The sequence below is a fragment of the Lepisma saccharinum genome, chromosome 26 (genome assembly GCF_977018435.1).
Source record: "Lepisma saccharinum chromosome 26, izLepSacc3.1, whole genome shotgun sequence".
NCBI lineage: Eukaryota > Metazoa > Arthropoda > Insecta > Zygentoma > Lepismatidae > Lepisma > Lepisma saccharinum.
The window spans coordinates 61,531,619-61,555,646 of NC_139254.1; the positions used below are offsets into that span (position 1 = coordinate 61,531,619).

The following is a 24,028-nucleotide window of genomic DNA, read 5'->3' on the forward strand; positions in this document are numbered from 1 at the left end:
TTCTGTTTGACGCCTCGTTTGGACACTAGGAGCAGCGACGGAGCCAGACGGTGAGCAAGGCTACCACTCTTCCCCAAGTCGACCAGTCCGCGCAGGGAAAACAAGAAAAACTGGATAAATAAATGCTTTTTCAGGCCAAATATACTTTTACCATGGTGCCCTTTTACGATATATGAAAGATACTGTCGCCAAAAGAGAGTCTCCGAAAGACAGGTTCGCAGATAGACAAAGTCTCCGAAAGACAGTGTTGCCAAATCACATAGTTTCCGAAAGCTAGCGTGGCCAAAGAACAGATTTTCACAAAGAGAGCATCGCCAAACACGGTCTCTAAAGAACAGCGTCGCTAAAAGAGAGTCTACATAGAACAGCTCCGAGGAAAGAGAGAATCTCTGAAAGAAAGCATCGCCAAAAAGACAGAGAACAGCGTCGCAGAAGGAGTGTCTTCGAAGGGCAGCGTCGAGAAAAAAATAGAGCCTCCGTAGGACAGCGTCTCCAAAGGACAGAGTCTCCAAAAGCCAGGGTCCCCAAAGGACAGAGTCACTAAAAGCCAGGGTCCCCAAAGGACAGAGTCTCCAAAAGCCAGAGTCCCCAAAGGACAGAGTCTCCAAAAGCCAGCGCCCCAAAGGCAGTCTCCAAAAGCCAGCGCCCCAAAGGCAGTCTCCAAAAGCAGCATCCCCAAAGGACAAGAGTCTCGAAAGCCAGCGTCCCCAAAGGACAAGAGTCTCCAAAAGCCAGCGTCCCCAAAGGACAGAGTCTCCAAAAGCAGCGTCCCCAAAGGCAGAGTCTCCAAAAGCCAGCATCCCCAAAGGACAGAGTCTCCAAAAGCAGCATCCCCAAAGGACAAGAGTCTCCAAAAGCCAGCGTCCCCAAAGGACAGAGTCTCCAAAAGCAGCATCCCCAAAGGACAGAGTCTCCAAAAGCAGCATCCCCAAAGGACAAGAGTCTCAAAAAGCCAGCGTCCCCAAAGGACAGAGTCTCCAAAAGCAGCGTCCCCAAAGGACAAGAGTCTCCAAAAACAGCGTCCCCAAAGGACAGAATTTCCGAAAGACAGTGTCGGTAAAGGATAGTTTCCGAAAGGCAGACTTCCCAAAAGTCATCTTTGCCGAAAGGCATTATTATTATTTATGAAAAATATTATTAATAATAATAATTCTGTGCACCAATACAGAGAGTGTATTTTCCCCAAACCCGAATAATGCAGAAAATAAAATTCTCATTCTGTGAATATTAATTTTCTTAGAAATAAATAAGCTTTCGTCTTTTCCAGGGCAAAAGGATGAAGCGGAACGGCCCCTCCCTGTCCATCGTGAACCCTCTGGAGGTCCTCCGCCAGCGCCTCCTGCTGGAGCTGGCCAGAAGGAAGATGCGAGTCTCCGAGAACCAGATCCAGGCCAACGCCAAAATCCTTAACTCCGTGGGCAAGAGGGACGCCAGCGCGCAGGAGACCAACAGCAGGACCTCGGACGAAGCAGCGAGGTTAGCCTCGGGTGCACGAGGAAGCGACAGGTTATTCTGGTTGCTCCTATATTCACCGTTCTTCATTTCATGTTTATCTCGTCTTGTTGTCCATGGTGAAGTGAAGGCTGTGGGGCCTTTTCTATCAGTTAAGGGCACGAAGAACAGTTTCCACGTCCAGCCAGACGCGAGAATCCTAAACTACTCCTCCCCACCGACCTTTCCCGCTGCAGCCGGGGAAAGAGAGGTCTGTGCGCTGGATGGTTGTATGAGGGGAAGAAAACTTAGTATTCCGCTTATGGGAGTATTATTTCATTCGTTCTCTTGGGAATATCAAACTTCCGAGGGTATAGAAAAACATATGAACAGAAAGAGAATAGGCTCAAGATTTAATTTTCTGATGTAAAAATCGAAATGTCAATTTGATTAGACGTAATTAGAAGTTGAAGTTGCCTCTCCGTAAGGAATATATGGAATCCTGTAAATACTTCTTATTCATCATATTATTCACAGACTAATCAGCAACTTTAAAGAACAGCTTCCACAGTTCATGCTTTTTTCGCTTCTGCCGTTTTTTCAGTAGCAGTTCATATTTCCACGTTATTGAAATACTTGTAGGAAACTGTCCCTCGTAGCCTTTATACTCTATCCTGGGAATCTCTGGAGCAAACGAACGAAAACAAGTCTCGCTTTTTTTCCATCTCTGCCGTTATGCGCGACCTTGCTCCACACATTTCCGGGACAGAGTACGCTAGAATTTGCATGCATTCAAACTTGTACGCACAAAAGCCTAAAGAGAAAGTAAATTTCAAGCAGGACAGTAATAACAAAATATAAATGAACGTTTGAGAATTAAAAGGAAAAGCATTAAAAATACTGGTTGACATTGGTTCGGTTGTCTCTGAGCTGCTGCTGCTTCCCAAAATGAATCATGCACAGTTTTTCAGCAATGTATTAATTAGCCTTAATTTCACAATTAAATGTGTAGTTCCATTACTCTCCAATAGATGGTACTGTTTTTTAAATGGTAAAATACTGACTTTGTACGTTACAAATCCTCCAATTTTGAACTATAAATGTACAAGGAATTGCAAACATTTAATCCACCTTCCACTTGACACATTGGATTAGAAATTGCATGGATATCGCTAACAAAAATTTAAATTACGGAATCTCTCATAAATTTCGTCTTCACAAAATGTTCAAAAGTCAATGTTACAAAATGGTGAGTGTTTATATTGAATGGTTTACGTTAAGCGTGTAGTGACATCACGTAAATGCTTGGAGGAGCCTGATACTTTATGTTCTTTGTGTGGGGAGCTACACTGTTCTCAAAAAAAGAGAAACTTACATACTTAAAGGGGGGGGGGGTTAACAGGCCCATATTTTTTTATCACTAAAATTCAAGAAACTATTTTGTTACTGTTGATTATATATATGCAGTTATTTACTGATTATAATAGTTACAAAAATTACCATCATTAATAAAAAATAATAACCCATTATTGTATGAGTGTCACGGATATATTTTACCATTCGCTAACACTCACAAAGCAATAATAATTTTTATTAATGTCTTTGTTTATAGAGGGGCAGGTGTTTATTAATTATCATAATTACCTTCATTATCAACCAATTGTACACTGTCACACCCATTCAGAGATGGCGCCTGATAGACCCACGAAGTGCATCTTGCCTCCAATTTTCTTTACATTGTGGGTGCAGGGAAGGTGAACGATGTATTGTAACGTAAATGTATGATGTAAATAAATACAGGGTGTATTATAATAGAGTAAACAAATTTCAGAATTTATTTCGACTAAACTATAGGGAATAAAACAATGATATTTATTATGCATCAATCAGTAACACTTCAAGTTTCTACAAATGTCTACAAATGTTCAGTGTGGCTTCCAACAGTTATGCAACACACATCCTATTGAAAGTCGAGTTCTTGCCACACTTTTCCCAAGAACTCCTCGTCCAAGGGCGATTCTTATTCTCTCCTTTAGCTGTTGCACATTCTGTGACATAGGTGGCACATAGACTTTGTGTTTCACAAAACCCAAAATGCCAAGGTCTAGGGTGTAATTGAAAGTCGCCATTTTCTTAAACAATACACCAGCGCCACAATGACCGTGTTTACGAAAGTCTTGCGCATGAAAACAAAGTTTGAAGATTTTCTCATTTCAATACAACAAACCTCATTGTTGTGTTTCAGATAATTTTTAACAATAAACCTGTTAAGTTGTTTACTGTGTTATGATACACGCTGCATATACACATGCTATAAGATACAAATATGACATGCATATCTAGAGGTAATATGTAGCATGTAATTTAATCTAGGGGTACATGTACTTCTCAGACACCCTGTAGAGAATGTTAACAACAGCTGATCTGTTGAATGCTTCCAATTCCAGCCTCATTAACTACTCTTTCTTCTTTTGGCAGATCGGAAGCAACGTATTACCCCTTGGGCAGCTCGAGTCACAGATGGATGGGGGACGTCTTCAACAACTTCGCTTCTCAGCTACACTCAGCACAAGTAAGCCATTTGGTAATTTTGATCTGGACACTTTGTGTTTCCAACCAAGATTATATGCTACTAATGATAAGTTTCTCCCTACGCATTTAAAATCGCTAATCCGAAAATAACCTCTATTGGTCGCAAACCATAGAATAACATAGCACCAGCCACAAATCCTCGAATTCTGATTTAACGACAACGTTCGATCCCCGGCCGGTTCAAATCCGGGAACTTTTCTAACGATGGAAGCGGCCCCGGCGCTCACCCAGCGTCGAATAACATGGGTACCTGGGGGAAACCCTGGGGTATAAAGGCGGTCAGGGGCGTTATGCTGATCACATCACCCCCACTCACGACTGGATCAAGAAAGTGTGGGCCTTCATGGCGTGGTGCTATGCACAGGGGAGCACTTTACATTTTTTTTATTTTATATATATTTTTTCTCCAGAAATTGGCATCGTAGGAAAAAAATCACTCGGTGGAGCTATTTATTAATTTCTTAATTTCGAAGGTCTTTGAAAGTCTTTGGTGTTGAAATAATCTGTACGTTCTTTCTAAACTTACTGCCTCACAATGTTTACTTACTGTGTACCCCACAAGAGCTGATGGCCTTTTAGAGGAATATTGTTCTTACTTTAGCGGGTGTAAAGTTGAATCAATTCCAATTATAGGACAATACACTTCTACTCCATCCCTATGCAAGAAATCGGCAGCTTCGCTTATTTAATATTACAATATTACTTGTGTTCGAAGAAAGCAAAATTTTCATGCTTTTTTATTAGTACAAGCAGATTTTAAAAGGTTATTCGGGGGGGAGTGACTATCAATTCAACTGTATTTGAAACAAAATCTACCATTTAAAGTAGTTGAATAACGTTGTTACTGGAAAGCTTGAAAAATTTGAAATTGTCTCCGTACGCAATCAAAGGAACATTTGACAATTTCACATTTCACCACAAGATGGCAGTCTGTAGGATGAGACAAAGTAATAAATAGACTAACGATTAGCCGTAACAAAGATAATAGATGTATTTCCAAAGGAAGATGTATGTCAGAAACTCAGAAGAATTTGAAACAAGCCTTTTACTTGAACTTCAACGAAACATCCTAGTATATCACTTTACCAAATAGCAATTACAATTTTGATAACTTCAATAAAACTCGGACGTCACTATTTAAAATTTCCATATATTTTATCACTTATTGATCTACTGTCTTTTGTTTCTTTATCGTTGCTATGGTCAAAATGTATATAGAAGTTTATACATCATAATTTTACATTATTAATAACGTGATCATAATAAAATTATACATCACGTTTTGCGAAACATAACAAAATAGAAATTGATAACAACGCAAATATATCGTGCATATTAAACACATAAATTAAACAATAAATAATAAATTTAATAAATGTTAATATTTGGGACAGTCCCACATTGTGACGTATTTTCTGGGTATTATAGTCGAAATGTAATCTGGAACACCAGAGGAACTATGTGAGCATCATGACATAGAATATAATAATAATAATAATAATAATAATAATAATAATAATAACCAATGGCTCGACAGCCTTCGAAGGGCCTAGGCCGATCTCCCGCTTGCCAGTCTCCCTCCCACAATCTCATCTGGAGGGGTGGAGATCTTCAACCGGTATTGGGGTGACATGGGGTCAGCACGTCGAACCACCAGCAGTTATAGGAGATTTCCCATACCGGATTACGCTACTCGCTCGTAGCTCCCCAATTTCCTCACGATGGTGGGTTGCCACCGGCCCTATACACAAACCGAGAACCCAGAGACTGAACCCAGGCGGACTCGAACCCATGTCCGTTGTCAAATATATTTTATCACATTACTCACATTACTCAATGCTGTAGGCATATACATTATTATTTGTTGTATAATGGCGCTTAAATAAATCCAGCCAATGTTCCACCACTGCTCTATTGCTTATAACCAGATAGTTTATACTACTTTTTGCCTTAGTAATATCGTAGATGTAAAGAGAGAAAAGAACTTGGATTAGGATCTGGCAACACTCGAGAGTGCCAATGGAGGACGAATCAGAGACGGTTTTTTAGTGTAGCGGACTTTGATTATAAATAGTTATTTCTAATGAGGAATCTTCGGTGTAAGTTGGCTGTTGTTTTTACGATATGTGTTTAGTACATTAATACATCATTGTTCTATAAAACTAACTGTTGTTTCTTGTGACTTGACTAGTATTTTGCCTGTCCACTTGTGAGTTGTACTTCTCGCCATTTATCTCCTACTCGCTGTTGCGAGGTAAAACAAATCCGGTAAAATTTGATTGAATATCACATGTGTTTGTGCCTGTATCCGGTTACATGCTTGCTTGCAAGTCACAAACGCGTGTTTACATTTTAAGCGTCGCTTTCTGTTCACAGAACACGTAGCATTCTGTACCTGAATTTTTCGATAATCGATTTCTGATTGGTCGACCATGGGTCACGAAAGGCTTCTTTTAGAACCGTTTCTAATTAGAAATTATTGGAAAGTAGCCGCGAGAGAGAGATGAAACATGACGTGTGCTCTGACGTCACTTCCCATTAAGCGTGATATTCGATGTATTGTTCGCTTTTCATTTGATCGTTTACAGATAGCTTAAAGGTATATTAGTAACATTGGACTAGGTTTCGGCCAAACTTTTGCATGCGGCAGAAGATTTGGGAACAAAGAACAAGTGTGGAATACACGCCTCAGTTTCACCAACCACCGAATGGAACCAAGTCGCCGCGCTCTCTATATACTAGACATCTTGCGTTGCTTGGGTGACAATAGTGAACAAAGGAATATTTATCGACCTGTTTTACGAACGTAAACAATTCGAGATACATCATTCAAGAACTATATCGATCGGGTACCACGAAATTGAGACCTAAAATTACGAGTTAACTAACTACATTTTTTCTTAGAAAAATGTGTACAAATGCAGCACAAACTACAGTGTTTCGTTATAATAAATACGCACAAAATAATAAAGATCATCCAAATTCTTATTAATACACTTTCACCCTCTCCAATATTTATTTTCAATACAGGGTTTTCCAACAGAAATTTTCGTCGGCCATTTTGGTTAGTAGTGTGATTGGTGCTATTATAAACTCAACAAATGATGAACCACCCTCAGGCAGATTTGGCTACACTTAAACCTTGCTCAAGATGAGCATATGAGTTATTTGCTCAAGTGTAGCACCCTGTCTAATCCAAGATTTTTGTAAAAATGCCCTCGGGAATTTCCCGAAACTACAGTGTACAAATGATGAGCCCCTCAGATTGATTTGCCCATACTTACAAAAGTTGCATCAGCCAGATTGTTGTCCATAAGCTTGTTAAAAATATGCCCCTTCTTGATATTGTTTTGGATACACTTGAAATTAAGCCAAGATCCTCATAAAACACACACCCACACACACACACATACACACACACACACACACACCCACACACACACATGCTTACTTCTGGTTTATTTCTATTGCATCATGCTGTGCAACAAATTATTATCCAATATTATGCATGTGTTGTTTTCTGATTGGTTAATTATGACATAATGTGATGATGTGTTATATTCTGATTGCTTTGTTGTTTCAGATGTTTTAATCCATGCTTAGGGTATATAAAGAGATTTTGCATTACATATCAGCCAGTATTGTGAGAGTGGCTGAGGAGTACATATGTGTTGTTACAGTGCTTCTCATACTACAGGCCTGTTTGGTTTAATATATAACATTTCTTATTATTCATATTAAATATATTTCTGGTATATTGAACAAAAGGGCTTATATTTTGTATAAAAAATCTGATATTTGTTACATCCAGCTTGTTTGTTGTAATCCACTCATATTTAGAGTCAGGCTTATATCTGTCCCAGCCTGTTATACAAAAATCAATACATAACACAGTGCTAGGTCATTGCCTTTCTAGGACATGCATGTCTGTGCAGGCATTTGCGGAAGGTCAGTGTAGATCAATATTTATTCTCTTTTTCCACTTGTAGGCTATTAGCTTTAGAACCTGTCATAATAAGCATAGAGTTTTGATTTAAAACCCAAAAAATTTTGTATAATAAACCGAGAATAAAAATTAATAATATTAACATATTAAATATACACAAGAAATATACAAAGCACACAGCTGAACAAAATATATATATATATTAAGTACAAAATTTTGAATTGAACCCCAGGAAATCTTATATAATAAACCAACAACAAAAAATGCCAAATCAAAAATATTGCAATCAGTGTAATAAAAATATATCCAGCCCCAATTTTGCTAGGCACCAAAAAAATTGTGACCCAGGCAAATATAGAACTCCCACAAAAATATGCCCCAAATGCCATAAAATATTTAGCAAGGCATATTTCAATAGACATGTAGGCTCTTGTTCTGCACAGTCATCAACATTGCCCCCTCAACCATCTACATCTGGTCTGAAAACGAAGCATGAAACACCTGTTAATGCTGGACCGGCAAAGCAGCCACGCTATGCACCACCTATCCATAGCAGTTTTAATGGCCAACTTAGGGATTATCGGTTTGTATCAGAGCCAAGATGTGACATTAAGAATTTTTTGAACAGTATAAATCCAGATGTGCAGGCAATTCTAAATGCACAAAATGGCTCTTATAAGCTGTCCCTCAAATTGTTTACACAATATAAGAAGCCAAATGGCACAAAATTTACACAGCCCCACATAACAGAAACTGTACCGGTATATTCAAATGCAAATTCAGACAAAATAATAAGCAGTTTGATAGATCAATTGAATATTAAACACTCTGAATTTGCAGCAAAAGAGTCTGGATGGAGCCTATGCGGTTCTCCACACAAGCTCTATGTTAATATTTCTGAATTCAGCCCATTACAAGGATCTACATATCTGCCATTACCTGCCAATATTAAAAACAAAAGAGCCGTGGTTAACATAGAAAATAATGATGAGAAATGCTTTTTGTGGTGTATTTTAGCTGCTTTGTTTCCAGTTTTAAGGAATCCTGAGAGAATAAGCTATTATAAACAGCATGAACACAATTTTGATGAAGCAATGAAGGGCTTAGAATATCCAATGTCTGTTCAGAATATTGATAAATTTGAAAAAAAGGCCAGGGATATCAATGGTAAACAATTATCTATTAATGTATTTACTTGTTCTACTGGCCGTGGCAATTGCTTGATAGCACCTCTCAGAATCAGTACATTTGATGATGATTCTGCTGTTCCGATTGATCTGCTCTTAATTGAAGGGGATGATACACGCCATTATACTCTGATACATAATCTTGAAGCTTTAGTCAGAACACAACTAGACAAATTTAATAGAACATTCAAGTTGTGTAGAAGATGTTTAACTGTATTTGATGGTAGAAAAATGTTGAATGGGGTTCGGGAAGTGAATGCAGAAATTGCTAAAAACAAGTTAATTGAGCATCTGAAATACTGGGGCAACCATAAACCTGTTCATATGGTGATGCCTAATCCAAGTGAAAATGCCAAATTCAAAAAATTTGAAGCCTTGTTGGAACACCCAGCTTATATAGTCTGTGATTTTGAATCAAATCTCAAACCTCTTGCATTCTGTAGCCCAGATTCTGATGAACCTTCAATTACATCATACCAGTTACATGAACCTTCTAGTTTTTATTATGTGGTTGTACAGGATGGGGTTGTTAGTAAAGAAGATTTATACATGGGAGCAGATGCCATCAAAGAATTTGCAGATAGAATAGAAAATGAGTGCCATAACATAGCATCTAATGTCTTATTAAAATCAAAACCCATGTTGCCTTTAACAAAGGAACAGATTGAAGATTTCAACAATGCAGAAAAATGTCCGGTATGTGATTCTGAATTTTCAGATACAAATATCAAGGTTCATCACCATTCTCATACAGATGGTAAATTCTTAATGGCCCTGTGTAATAGCTGTAATATTAAGATCCAGAGACCAAAATTTGTCCCCATATTTTGCCATGGTGCATCCAATTATGACTTTCATCATCTGATCAGGTACGAGGGGTTTGACAAGCAGAATTTAAATATTTTAGCTGAAAATAATGAAAAATATATTGCCATTAGCAAAATAATTAAAGTTAATGGTGTTCCTATTCACTTAAAATTTCTTGATTCATACAAAATTCTGTCTGCTAGCCTGGCTACACTGGCCACTCAATTATCTGATGATCAATTCAAAATCACATGTGCTTTGTTTCCAAACAGGAGCTGAAATTAATTAGGCGGAAGGGTGTATATCCATATGATTATGTTACAGATTTTTCTAAATTTTATGAGTGTTCTCTGCCACCACAACAAGAGTTTTACAGCAAAATCAGAGGATCTGGAATCACTGATGATGATTATCACCATGCCCAGTTGATGTGGAACAATTTAAAATGCCAGACATTTGGTGATTATCACAAGGCTTATTTAAAACTTGATGTGACCCTCTTAGCTGATATACTGCAGGCATTCTGAAAATCTTCCATGGAAAATTATAAGCTGGATCCAATGTATTTTTACAGTGCTCCAGGCCTAGCATGGTCTGCAATGTTTTTAAACACTAAAATGCAATTGGATCTGATCCAGGATCAAGATATGTATCTGTTTATGGAACAATTTATAAGAGGAGGCATGGTGCATTGTTCTCAGAGATATGCCAGAGCAAATAACAAATATATTCCTGATTATGATCCAGCACTGCCATCAAATTATATACTGTATGTGGATGCAAACAGCCTCTATGGTTATGCTATGATGGATAAATTGCCACATGCAGGGCTTGAGTGGGTTGAAGATTTCAATATTGAAGATCTTCATGATTTTGATGACAGTAACTATGGCCTGTTCTTAGAGGTTGATCTGACAATTCCAGATAATTTACACAACACATTTTCTGATCTGCCCCCAATTCCTGAGGTTAAGTGCTCACCTGGCTCTAAACAGAAGATATTGATGATGACTCTAGAGACGAAACAGGATTATGTCATATATTACAAAAACCTCCAGTTCCTGATGAAACATGGTGTTCAAGTGACCAAAATTGGAAAAGTTTTGAGGTTCAGGCACTCAAGATGGTTGAAGCCATATATTGATACAAACACAGAGCTTCGAACATCTGCATTGAGCCAATTTGATAAAACTTTGTTTAAATTGATGGTCAATTCAGTGTATGGCAAAACAATTGAAAATGTCAGAAAACATATTGATGTTAAAATAATTACTGACCCCAGCCGGAGCAAAAAATTGATTGCAAAGCCCAACTTCAATTACAGAAGAATTTATGATGAGAATATGGCACTTTTCAACATGAAAAAAACAAAGATCAAGTTTGATAAGCCTATTTATGTAGGGGCTGTGGTATTGGAATTGGCCAAATTACACATGTTAAAATTGTATTATGATGTGTTGAAGCCTTTTTATAAGGATCGTGTAAAACTGATGTACATGGACACAGATAGTTTTGTTCTTGATATTCAAACAGAAGATGTTTATCAAGATATAGCACAGCCTGAATTGTTTAAATATTTTGATACCACTGAACATTCAAAAATTAAACACCACAACAAAAAGGTGCCTGGCATGTTAAAAGATGAGACACTTGGTGATGTTATTGTGACATTTGCTGGGTTAAGGGCCAAGATGTACAGTTTTGAAACATGTATTGGCGCTGTTGCCAAAAAGGTCAAGGGCATTGGCAGAGTGACTGTGGACAAAGAGCTTGAATTTGAAGATTACAAAAATTGCCTCAAATCATGTAGCACAATCAGAACATCAGAATCCAGAATTCAGAGTGTGGATCACTTGTTGACTAGCAATATTGTAAGAAAAGTGGCTCTGGACCCACATGATGACAAGAGATGCATTTTGTCATGTGGCATACATACTTTACCATGGGGTCATTGTGATTTGAAAAGTGGCAAACAATGCCCAATTACAGAGCATGATTTGAAATAAATAAACATGCCTATGAACTTATTTGGGTTCAAAAAACAGGCTATTATGGACCTGCCAACACCACAACCCTCTTCTGATATAATATCTAAACTAAGTGCTTTGTTAATTATTCATCTGAACAGCATACTTACAGATGTTGATGATGAAACAGGTAAAACATTGTACATATTTAACAATAATTTAAATCATTACCAATTACCTGTAGGTGGTCAATTGCAATTTATTACAACCCCCGAGGGTAATGTCAAGATTTCAGTAGGGAGAAATATTTATAGAATTAAGCACTCAAACATGGTTTCTGGCACTGTATATACTGTTTCTGCTGGTGACTGCTTATATATTGAGGTCCCTGGATCCTATGACAAGCTTATACCTTTCTTTATAGAATTAAGAATCAGATATTCAATAAAAAAATAACCACTAAAACAAAAATGCCTAATGATATATTTGGCCATACAAGACATGAAGATCACAGTGATGAGATTCTGATGCTTGATGTCAGAGTCAAGAAATTAAGAAGTGATTTACAAGCTTTACAAACCACACTCAATGCCAGTCTTCAACTAGAAATTACAAATTTACAATCACAATGCATGGACCCTCTTCTTAAAATTGACTCAGAACTCAAAGTGCTGCTTCAGAAATATACTGATTTGGCCACATTGGATAATTTTCAAAGTTTAGAAGAAGCTGTAGCAGCTCTTCAAGCCAAATTTAAGACCCAGGCCACCAACTCTGAGCAATTGAAACAACAATTGGAAGAGCAGATAAATAATGTCCAGGTACAGCTCCAAACAATTGTCAAAAGCATAAAATCAAAAGAAGATTTTGATCTAGTGATTTTCACTCTAAAAGAACAGATTCAATCTCTCCAAATACCTAATCTGGACCCCTTGAACAATGCCATAGCCGAGGTTAAAGAAAAAAGTGAGACACTTGAAAATTTTATGAACAACTTGCCATCTTCTGATGCTTTGAGTGCAATAACTCGGAGTGTTGCCAATATTAAGCTGCAACTTGAAACATATGAAGATTTTGGAAAAATTCAAGGTACCATAACCCATCTTGAGGGTACAATAGCAGCAGTGCAAAGTGATTTGACAAATGCACAAGAATCTCTAGAATCCCGCCTGCCTGGTATTGTAGACACACTTGTCAGTGTCCAGCAACAGATCACAAAGCTTGAAAACCTCAACACTGAATCTGAACTATCTCATTTTCATCACTTGATCGATGATATCCAAACAAAACTTGAAATTTTACAACAATCAACACCCACTCAGGCAGATATAGCCCTGCTCCAGAATGCTATACAAAATGTGGCTGATGCATCTGAATTAAATAATGTGAAATTGGCATTTGAATCTTTGCAAAATACTGTAACAAATCTGCCTACATGACAGGAACTTAAAAATATTAAGAGAGCTGTGAATCGTATATTGAAATCAGAAGATATCAAGAATATCCAGACAGAGATCAAACAACTTACTCAGACAGTGGCCACTCTACCAACCAATCAACATATTAATGAACTGCATGCCCTGTTTGAGGATATCAGAAGACAGGTCCATGATCTTACTGCTCAAAATTCAAAATTGGCAGTTATTGAAAATTTGCAACAAATTGTAGCTAATATCAAGCAACAGCTAGGGACCATGGAATCCAATCAAGCAAATGCTCTGTCTGTTTTTGCCACCCAGCTTCAAGAGATTGTGCAACAATACAAGAAACTTGTTGTGGACATAAAAATCAAGCCAGGCCATGATGATGTTGTTAGGACCATCAATGAGCACCTTGAATCTGTAACAAGCAGATTGCTTACAGCAGAAAATGAAATAACCGGCATAATTGAGAATCCAAAACATACAGTAATTCTTGAATTGTACAGCATCCGCAACAAAGAATATGATTCACCATTTACACCAGGTGGCAAAATATATATGCTGTCCCCTGCACAATTTTATTACCAGTTTTTTGTTGGGGGCACACTGAGACCAATCAAGATCAAATATTGGCTACAACCACAGGCACATCACTACCCCACCTTATCAATAACAAATGCTGACAACAAACCAAAAATCACCAGTGTAGAGTTAGAGGATTTTACAGATCCCAATACATTAGAAACATCTTATGCTGAAGATGATGGCTCTCTGGAATTTCATATACAAATAAGAGACAAATTATATTTAGAAAATCCTGTAGTATCAGCTGCTGAACACCCCATAGTTGCAATATTCTTGTTTTCATATAATGTCTAGACAAATTATTGTTGATGAATTACACAGACAAGCCAGACATAATTATAAGAGACTGCCAGTAGTCACAAAAGGCATAGATGATTTATGGCAGAGCGACTTGATTGAAATGGCAAGTGGACAGCTGAAAAACTTAGACAAAATCAACAGGGCTACAAGTATCTACTTACTGTAATAGACACATTTTCAAAATTTGCCTGGGCTGTGCCACTCAAATCCAAGACTGGAAATGTGTTACAGAAGCCTTCAGGACAATCATCAATCAGAGTGGAAGATCACCGCGCTATTTGCAAACAGATAATGGCAAAGAATTTTATAATTCTGTGTTCCAACAATTTATTAAAAGCCAGTCAATAAAACATTACTCGAGTTACAGTGATCTCAAAGCCTCAATTGTAGAGAGATTCAACAAAACCCTAAAAAATCTTATGTATAAACAATTTACACTTCAAGGTAATTATAAATGGCTTAATATTCTTCCAGAACTTCTACATAAATATAACAACTCGGTCCATTCCACAATCAACATGAAACCCTCTGAGGTAACTTCATCTGATGAGCAAAAATTGATCAGGACTGTTTATTATCCTAGATACCAGCCAACAACAAGAAAGGCCAAATACAAGGTGGGTGATCAAGTAAGAATCAGCAAATATAAGCACTTATTCAAAAAAGGCTTTACAAGAAACTGGAGCACTGAATTATTTACAGTGGTTCAAGTTAAACCTGGGACCCTTAACACATATATAATAAAAGACCACCGAGGAGAAATTCTCAAAGGCAGATTCTATGAAGAAGAACTCAGCAAAACTAAACAGCCTGACACATATTTCATAGAAAAAATCATCCGCAGAAAAGGCAACAAGTTATTTGTCAAATGACTAGGACTTCCAGAACACAGCTGGATCGATGCAGACAAAGTGATAATATGAGCACCTGGGATGTTATAGAAAGGCTGCCAGAACCTGAACAGCAGATTAAGAGAAATGGCAAGTTGCTGCCTGAAAATATTAGATGTCTTATTGTTGGGCCATCGGCTTGTGGTAAAACTACACTAATGATTGATAATTTTTTATTGGCACCCAACTGGTTAGACTGGAAAAACAGGCACTTGTATGTCTTCTTTAAGAGCTTGGAACAATTAAAATATCAGCAGCTGATGAAGCTATATGATGGATTGGATATTGCCACTTTTGAATTAGATGTTAAGCCACTCCATGAATGTCTTGATAATTCTGTTGTTGTGTTTGATGACATTATACTGGATAATCAAAACAAGGTTAGAAATTTCTTTACACAGGGCCGACACAAAAACATTGATTGCTTCAACCTGGCACAGACTTTTTCTAAAATACCGAAGTAGCTGATCCGAGACAACAGCAATTTTATATGTGTGTTTCATCAAGATCATACCAACCTCAAACACATACATGATGAATATGTAGGTGGGGACTTGAGCTACAATGATTTTTCCAAGTTTTGCAGTAGGTGCTGGAACCAGGACAGTTATGGGTTTGTCACAATTGATATGACAAGAAAACCCAATAGTGGCAAATACAGAAATAAAATCAACAATTTTCTAGACATTGAAACATATATAAATAACCATGAAAAGGCCAATCATTGATGATCTTAAATTAAGAGATTATCTTGTAAAAAGATTTAAGGGATGGAAATCACAGAACCGAGGAATTTATGAACAACACAAACAAACAGAACAGCCTATTATTGATGCTATTAGTGAATTAGGTAAAAATATCAAAACTGTTACAGAGCAAAATCAAAATTTGATCACAGAGCTTGTACCTGTAGCTGCAAGGAACATATTAGATTATCCAATCACCCCACTTTCCAGTATTCATACACCTAGTCCTGTTGCTCCTCGAAGAATTGAAGCTACTCAGGATCCTACTGAATTGGGTCTTCTGGCTCAAAAATATTTAAGCACACCTAAAGACAACAAAGATGAGGTCTTTGGCTTATATGCTGACACAGAGCGTGATGGTAGCATCATACATAGAATTGGCAATTTTAGAGTAACATTTATGGGAGATGATCTGATTGTATATTCAGAATCTCATCTTGGAGAAAAAGGTGGTTTTGTTAAATATCCCGGCACACCTGGATTGTGGGAACTGATGACTAGGAAAAGGCCTGGCAGCTATACAGATCAAGATTATGAGCATTACAAAGAAATATTAATAAAATCAGATGCTCTATACCAGAACAATGATCCCACACAAAAAAGAGTCAAGTCTAGCAGTGGAGCAAAATATAACAACTTAATCAAGCCCATATGGTCACAGATCAAGACTGGCAGTGGAATCAAACAATACAACACCCTGCCTAAAGAATTTGTCTGGGTTGATGATGTCAGGAAACTTGTAGATAGGTTATTGGTGATAGCTGGGGAGGAAAATGCTGGCAACCACAATTTTTACAATGAAAAGGTTGGAATTATGGACATGATAAGCACCAAATTGTCTAATTTTATAGTGAATGACACTAAGGGGATTGGATATCTGATAAAAATTATTAATACTCTACCACCTAAATTTTGGAATATTTCTGAGGGTCGGGGGTTGGTTAATGACATCATAAACAAGCTGCCATTTGAACTACACATTCCAGGCTATCAGTATTGTGGTCCAGGATTAAACAGAGGTGATCCTGGTGTTAATCCCCTAGATGCTGCTTGTAGAGACCATGACATAGCATACAACACACATTCTGATCTTGACAAGAGACATGTTGCAGACAAGAAATTAGAAGAGGCTGCATTTGGTAGATTTGTAAGCAAAGATGCTTCTTTAAGTGAGAGAATAGCAGCATTGGGGACCACCATAGCTATGAACACCAAACAAAAACTGGGGTGGGGGTTGTGATAAATTAAATAAATTTAAGCCACTTAATTAAGCTATGTAATCCCAGAATATGTATATAATAAACCTAGGATGAAGGCCAAGGGTGTTATGTATCAGATACCTTATGCAGGTCTTAAATCTCTTAAAACTATTGATAGACTTTTAACCAAAAAGCAGCTCAAGAAAAAAAAATCTTGTCTTGCCAAGGGCCATGGTATGAAATTATTACTTAGTACCCGTCAATTAAAAAAATTACAGCAATCTAGAAAAAAATCACATGTGGGTGGCTTCATATTTACTTTCCCGGCCATCTTAGCAGCTTTGGAGGCTCTGGGGAGCTTGGCTGGGGGATCAGCTGCTATAGCAAAAACAGTAATAGATGCCAAAAAGAATAAGGCAGAATTAGATGAATTGAAGCGCCATAATCTGGTCATAGAGAAACAAGGCAAAGGTGTTAAGAGAGCCATGAATAAGTTTAAAAAAAACAAGAGCCGCTTACAAACCAAGATATTGAAGCTTTAATCAAACCACTAGGCATCAAAAATTTTAGAGGTGTGTTCATGTCTGATTCTTTACCAGAACAACCACTCAACAAAGAGTGTGGCATAGTTAATTTGGATAAGTACAAAAATCAGGGCACTCACTGGATCAGTTATCTTAAATATTTAAAAGATGAGGCATTTGTGTTTGATTCATTTGGAGGTATTCCACCTGAAATTTAGTAAAATATCTAAAATCAACTAATCTTTATTACGAATAATGCCCGTGTTCAAAATTTCAAAAATGTTAATTGTGGACATCTGTGTTTATCTGTTCTTAGATATCTGTCTCAAATAAATAAACCATCAATTGAAGATTTTCAAAAGGCCCTGTGGTATCTGAAACATCATGGGAGTATTCCATCTCACCAGCCAAAATTCAATATTGAAACTTAGATTACATGATGATATAGTGTATCCCAAAACAATAGCTCTCAGAGCATTTTATGGCATGTACTTAATCCCCAATATTACACACCATAACAACACAATTGTAGTTGGGGATCAAAAAATTGTCATCACTCCAGGGCAATATAATCTATCTACTTTAAATGCTCAGTTACCCAGAGGTATAGTATTAACTCAAAATTCTGTCACTCACAGAGTAGAGATTGTGTCTGCTACAGAAACAGTGGATCTGGGTACTATAGGAGAGCTGTTAGGCTTTGAGAACAACACAAAACTTGAACCAGCCATCAAATACACTGCTATTAATATACCCAAATTCTTAGCCATAGAAACTCTAAATATTCACTGTAATGTGGCCGAGGGTATGATCACCAAATCAAATGGCATAGGCACTCACAAACAAACTGGCATCATTGCAACATTCAAACCTAACTCTGAATTTATGGAGCCCATCATCTACACTCCATCACCAACATTATATTTTCCTGTGTGCCATAATAGAATAGATTACATTGAGTTGATGGTCACTAATGAAAAAGAAGAATTAGTTGATTTTGCTGGAGCCACAACAACTGCAATCATAGAAATTAATATTTAAATAAAAATACATACAAAAAAATGGAAAATATCTAGAGTTATGAGCTACAATCATTCCCCCCAAACAGGAGGACATTTGCAAATTTAAATCAACCCAACACAGAGATTGAGGTTGATCTTGATGTAGGGGATGGCTTTATACACCCCCACAGAGCAGATCTATACATCAAATTTGATGTTGTAAAGCTCGATGGTACAGATTATCCGGCAAATTCAAATGCAAGATTGGTAGACAATTTTGTGCCACACCTGTTCTCTGAAATTGAGATCAGAAAACATGGTGTTGTTATAAACAGAGTAGATTACCCTGGCATTACCTCTACAGCTTTGGCCACACTATAATTATCAAAAACCGAGGCTTCTTACTACAAAATAGGTGGATTTGAGGCTGGTGATAAAATTATATCTAAGAGCCACACAGTGCTGTTTCCTATGCGCCTGTTGCCAGGATTCTTCTCAGATTACAAAGATATTATGTGGAAGGGTGGTTTAAGAATCACATTTAGAAGAGCTGCCAATGATAATAATGCTTTGATGAGGTACAGCACATTAAACTCTACAGGGGAAGCTTTGCCCAATACCCTACCTGATGAAGGCAAATGCATTATTCAGACTATGGAGCTAAGAATCCCAGTTGTTGAATATGAAACCAGTTATGCTCTTAAATACAAAGTAGATATAATAAAAAATCCACAAGTACCTTTACAATTTTATACATATCAATGTGTACAGAAGCCTGCCGCTGGTACTTATTATGAGTTTCATGCTACAAATTCATTCTCCAGTATACAATATGACATGCCGGATTTTGTGGTGGTACTGTTTCAGACTGGAAGACACAATAATCAGGAAAAAAATTCAAGTAGATTTGATAACTGCAACATCAAGAACATATATCTTTAAAATGGCAGAAATGAGGTATTCCCTAGAGAAAATTATAATTTAGACATGTCCAAGGATGATTTCCTTAAATTATATGAAGCATTTACAGCATACAAAAGGGTCACTACTGGCAATACTGACATGTATTACACACCAGTTGAATTCAAAGCACAGAGACCCATGTTTGTCATCAACACTTCAAAAAGGAAACAAGTTGTGGTTAATGACAGGACAAACATTAAAATTATCTGTGAATTCCACGATACACTCCCTGATGACACTATATGTAGTGTTATTCTCATAGGTGAAAAATCATATGTTTATGATGTAAGAAATGACAGAGTCACAGAGCAATTCTAGAAGAATTACATTATCTTAATACTAGATATACAAGTTGAGCCTGGTGCCCAATTGAACTTAAACCGGAAGTAAATATGTGTGTGTGGGTGTGTGTTTTATGAGGATTTTGGCTTAATTTCAAGTGTATCCAAAACAATATCAAGAAGGGGCATATTTTTAACAAGCTTATGGACAACAATCTGGCTGATGCAACTTTTGTAAGTATGGGCAAATCAATCTGAGGGGGCTCATCATTTGTACACTGTAGTTTCGGGAAATTCCCGAGGGCATTTTTACAAAAATCTGGATTAGACAGGGTGCTACACTTGAGCAAAAAACTCATATGCTCATCTTGAGCAAGGTTTAAGTGTAGCCAAATCTGCCTGAGAGGGGTTCATCATTTGTTGAGTTTATAATAGCACCAATCACATTCTGCACAACAAACTGCCAGCAGACTGACGTATGAATCGTTGAATGAATTGTTGTTTTAAGTCCACTTTATGAAAATAAAGGCTAATCGGGACTAGACCTACAGTTTAAAGTGGGATCCTAATCACTGTGCTATTTGCCTCTACCGGGTATCGATTACAAATGGGACGACCTTACAATTACGCCATCGGGGAGGCCTAGCACACTGACAATTTCCCTGATGTCATGTGACCACCAGATGACAGAATGTACGTCAGTCGAACTGGGCAGAACACGGCAGTGTAAAAGTTCGGCAGAAACAAGATCCAATGTTATACCGTAAGAAAGTCAAGTTTAGTAAGGTAGGCGAGCCTTGGGTGGCCCACTGTACGAGAATCATATTAGTATTTAACACAGCTAACAAATGGCACAGCATTAATATACCCAGTTCACCTCAGGTGCAGCATGCAATGATGCAGAATACAAACTGTCTCGGGCTGCCAACAGTCATTTTATTTAAGTTATTGTGGAGCAACTGGCGTCGTAGGGACTGTGAAGACCATTCCTCCACGGAGGTCGGCTATTCGTCGTTACTGTATATAATGCCTTTCACTAATCAAAAGTGTGATATCAACAATTTTATCTAATATTTATTTATTTATTTAATAGAAGATTCCAAATACAGTGTTAGCCATTTTACATTGGAACGTTTATATAGAACATAAGGACAAAAAAATAATAACATAATACAATAAAAATAATAACATAAAAAATTACATGTGGTTAAGAGACTTACATACTTTAAGCTAACTTTCTTCTAAAACGGTCCAGATTTTCAAAAATGTCTATTTGGCTTTCTAGATTATTATATTCGCTGGGCAGTCTATGGAACAGAGAGCGCTGGATGAGGCATAATCTCGGCTTCTGAGAAGCAAAAAGTTGAGTGCTTCTTGTTCAGCGGGCAGGCACACGAAAGTGAATTTCCTGAAGAAGGCGGTCACTTCTGATGTTGCCATTCACTATTTTATGTAGGAATATATGGTCAGCCTGTCTATGTCTCTCTTGAGGAGTTTGGATATTTAACATCTGAGTCATTCCATGCCAAATCAACACAGCTATGTGCAATTTTCAACCTGACCAACTCCGATTTTCATGAAATTTGGGGAGTTGAAACTATGCATAGAACTTAGTAACTATGGAAATTTTTAGTTTCGTTTGTCTTGTAATTGTTAAATTATTCAAGGTCAAAGTTCGCATAAATTGAGCTTTTTGAGCCCGCTTAACTGTACTAAATGTGCTGTAACTCCGCCTCTATTTCACCTAGGAAGCTCAAATAAAGCTTATTGTACAGGGAATTGAACAAGCTTTCCAGTGATATATAACAAGCCTACCTTTGGATAAAAATATAATTTTGTCACGTGATCTTGGCCTTTGACCTTGAATATCTCAAAACATGTCATCACCAAAAGTCATGAAAAAAATATATTTGGTCCCTCATGCCATACTCTAAAACATATCAAAATATGATTCTGGGACTGCAATGGGATCAGAAGATACAAAATAATATGTGTAACTATGTGACTGATAAAACGCTCATTACATGAACTATGACGAGTCAAATTTCCCTTAAAACCCCCCTACAAAATGTAAGGGAGTTATCCTGGGTATAATTGGTCATGAAAGAAATAGGTTAGGCACAGGGAGATCCCTAGCCGTGTGTGTCAAGCGCAAGTCCGGCATATTATTGACCGCCATATTGAATTCAACGCAAAAATTTCAAAGGAAAAGGGGGTTTTAGTGCATGCACCATTCGCTTCAAATGTTTCTGAAGGTAAATGTCCTAAGATGTTAGATCTGGGGAATGTGCAGGCCATTTAATAGATCCCCGTCTACCCATCATTCTACCTAGAAATTTACCATGAAGAAATTGCCACAATGTCCACATAGTGTGGTCAGACTCTGTCCTGTTTCAAAACTCTGGAAAAGTGCCATATCCCGTAAGCAAGGATGAGAAACCTGTTCACTTAACAAATCCAAGAAGCCCTCACCATTTAAGATTCCGTTGTTGAATATGGACCAACCATTCCCATTCTCATACACTATACCACATCATTAGCTTACCAGCAACAACCATTCAGCTGAGATCTGTCTACTGTAGATTATCAAATCACAGGTATTGCATATTATTTTTATTAACTTCACCGTCAACATAAAAATTAGCCTCGTCACTGAAGATTTTTTCTTTCCAAAAGAAGTGCTTGTTTGAGATACTTTTCCCAATATTTTTCACTATTCAACTATTTGGTGAATGTTGCTGATTAAAATCATATGCAATGGTGCGTATACTTCTTTCTCTCCCGAGATGTCAGCGTGATCTCAATGAGTTCCTAACACGTTAGGAGCATTTTAATGCTTTGTTTTTAACACCTCGAAAAGGAAAAAAATGGTTACAAGCATGCAGTAATAACTTTTTGCTGGTTAAATATATGTTGGAAATTTCTTCGTCACTTCATTTCTCGTGAAATTCTAGCCTGATTGTATATATCACATCACCCCCTTTCCTTTGAAATTTTTGCGTTGAATTCAATATGGCGGTCAATAATATGCCGGACTTGCGCTTGACACACACGGCTAGGGATCTCCCTGTGCCTAACCTATTTCTTTCATGACCAATTATACCCAGGATAACTCCCTTACATTTTGTAGGGGGGTTTTAAGGGAAATTTGACTCGTCATAGTTCATGTAATGAGCGTTTTATCAGTCACATAGTTACACATATTATTTTGTATCTTCTGATCCCATTGCAGTCCCAGAATCATATTTTGATATGTTTTAGAGTATGGCATGAGGGAACAAATATATTTTTTTCATGATTTTTGGTGATGACATGTTTTGAGATATTCAAGGTCAAAGGCCAAGATCACGTGACAAAATTATATTTTTATTCAAAGGTAGGCTTGTTATATATCACTGGAAAGCTTGTTCAATTCCCTGTACAATACGCTTTATTTGAGCTTCCTAGGTGAAATAGGGGCGGAGTTACAGCACATTAGGTACAGCTAAGCGGGCTCAAAAAGCGCAATTTATGCAAACTTTGACCTTGAATAATTTAACAATTACAAGACAAACGAAACTAAAAATTTCCATAGTTACTAAGTTCCATGCATAGTTTCAACTCCCCAAATTTCATGAAAATCGGTGATGGTCAGGTTGAGGGCTGTGTTGATTTCGCATGGAATGACTCATCTGCGGGAGAATGGACTTTTGCAAGTGTTCTGTGGACGGAATTCGGTGTCGAACAATGTCCAAGAAGAAATTTAGGACGGAATTTAGTCTATCTGAATTTGAGGGGCATGCCGTAGACCAGATCGGACAACTGTATTCAATTCTAGGTGACACAAAAGATTTGTAAAAGGTGCCAAGGGCAGTCAAGTTGTTTATTTCCGTGAAAAGATAAAGAAGACCCAGCATACGCATTGATCTCCTTGTGACTGTAGAGATGTGCTCGGAAAAGGAAAGTTTCTCGTCAAATGATGTAGAAACGTGAATAATCATTAATAATTATGTTTTCTTGAGCACAAGCATTATTTTCTAAGTCAACTTTAAGCCGTAAGCCACCTTTGGGACCGACCCATAGGCCACCTTGGGAACAGATGTAACGATTTTGTAATTCTTTCATTAAAAAAAAGTTACAAGCAATGTTACAAAATATTATAGCTTATAATAGCTTTTAGCGCTTATAGCTACTCGATTAGATTTAGCC

The 24,028-nt window shown here is 37.4% G+C and overlaps 1 protein-coding gene across 2 annotated transcripts in view; it reads left to right on the forward strand.

Moving 5' to 3' along the window:
* Dh44 (corticotropin-releasing diuretic hormone 44) overlaps positions 1-24,028 on the forward strand; it is a 618,074-nt gene that overhangs the window by 591,041 nt on the left and 3,005 nt on the right. Inside the window, exons 5-6 of one of the 2 annotated variants that reach the window (XM_083112447.1) lie at positions 1,268-1,506; positions 3,910-4,003. In XM_083112447.1, coding sequence (XP_082968573.1) covers positions 1,268-1,506; positions 3,910-4,003 — 333 coding nt within the window. The remainder of the gene's footprint in view (positions 1-1,267; positions 1,507-3,909; positions 4,004-24,028) is intronic. The other variant, XM_083112448.1, reaches the window with a different exon arrangement.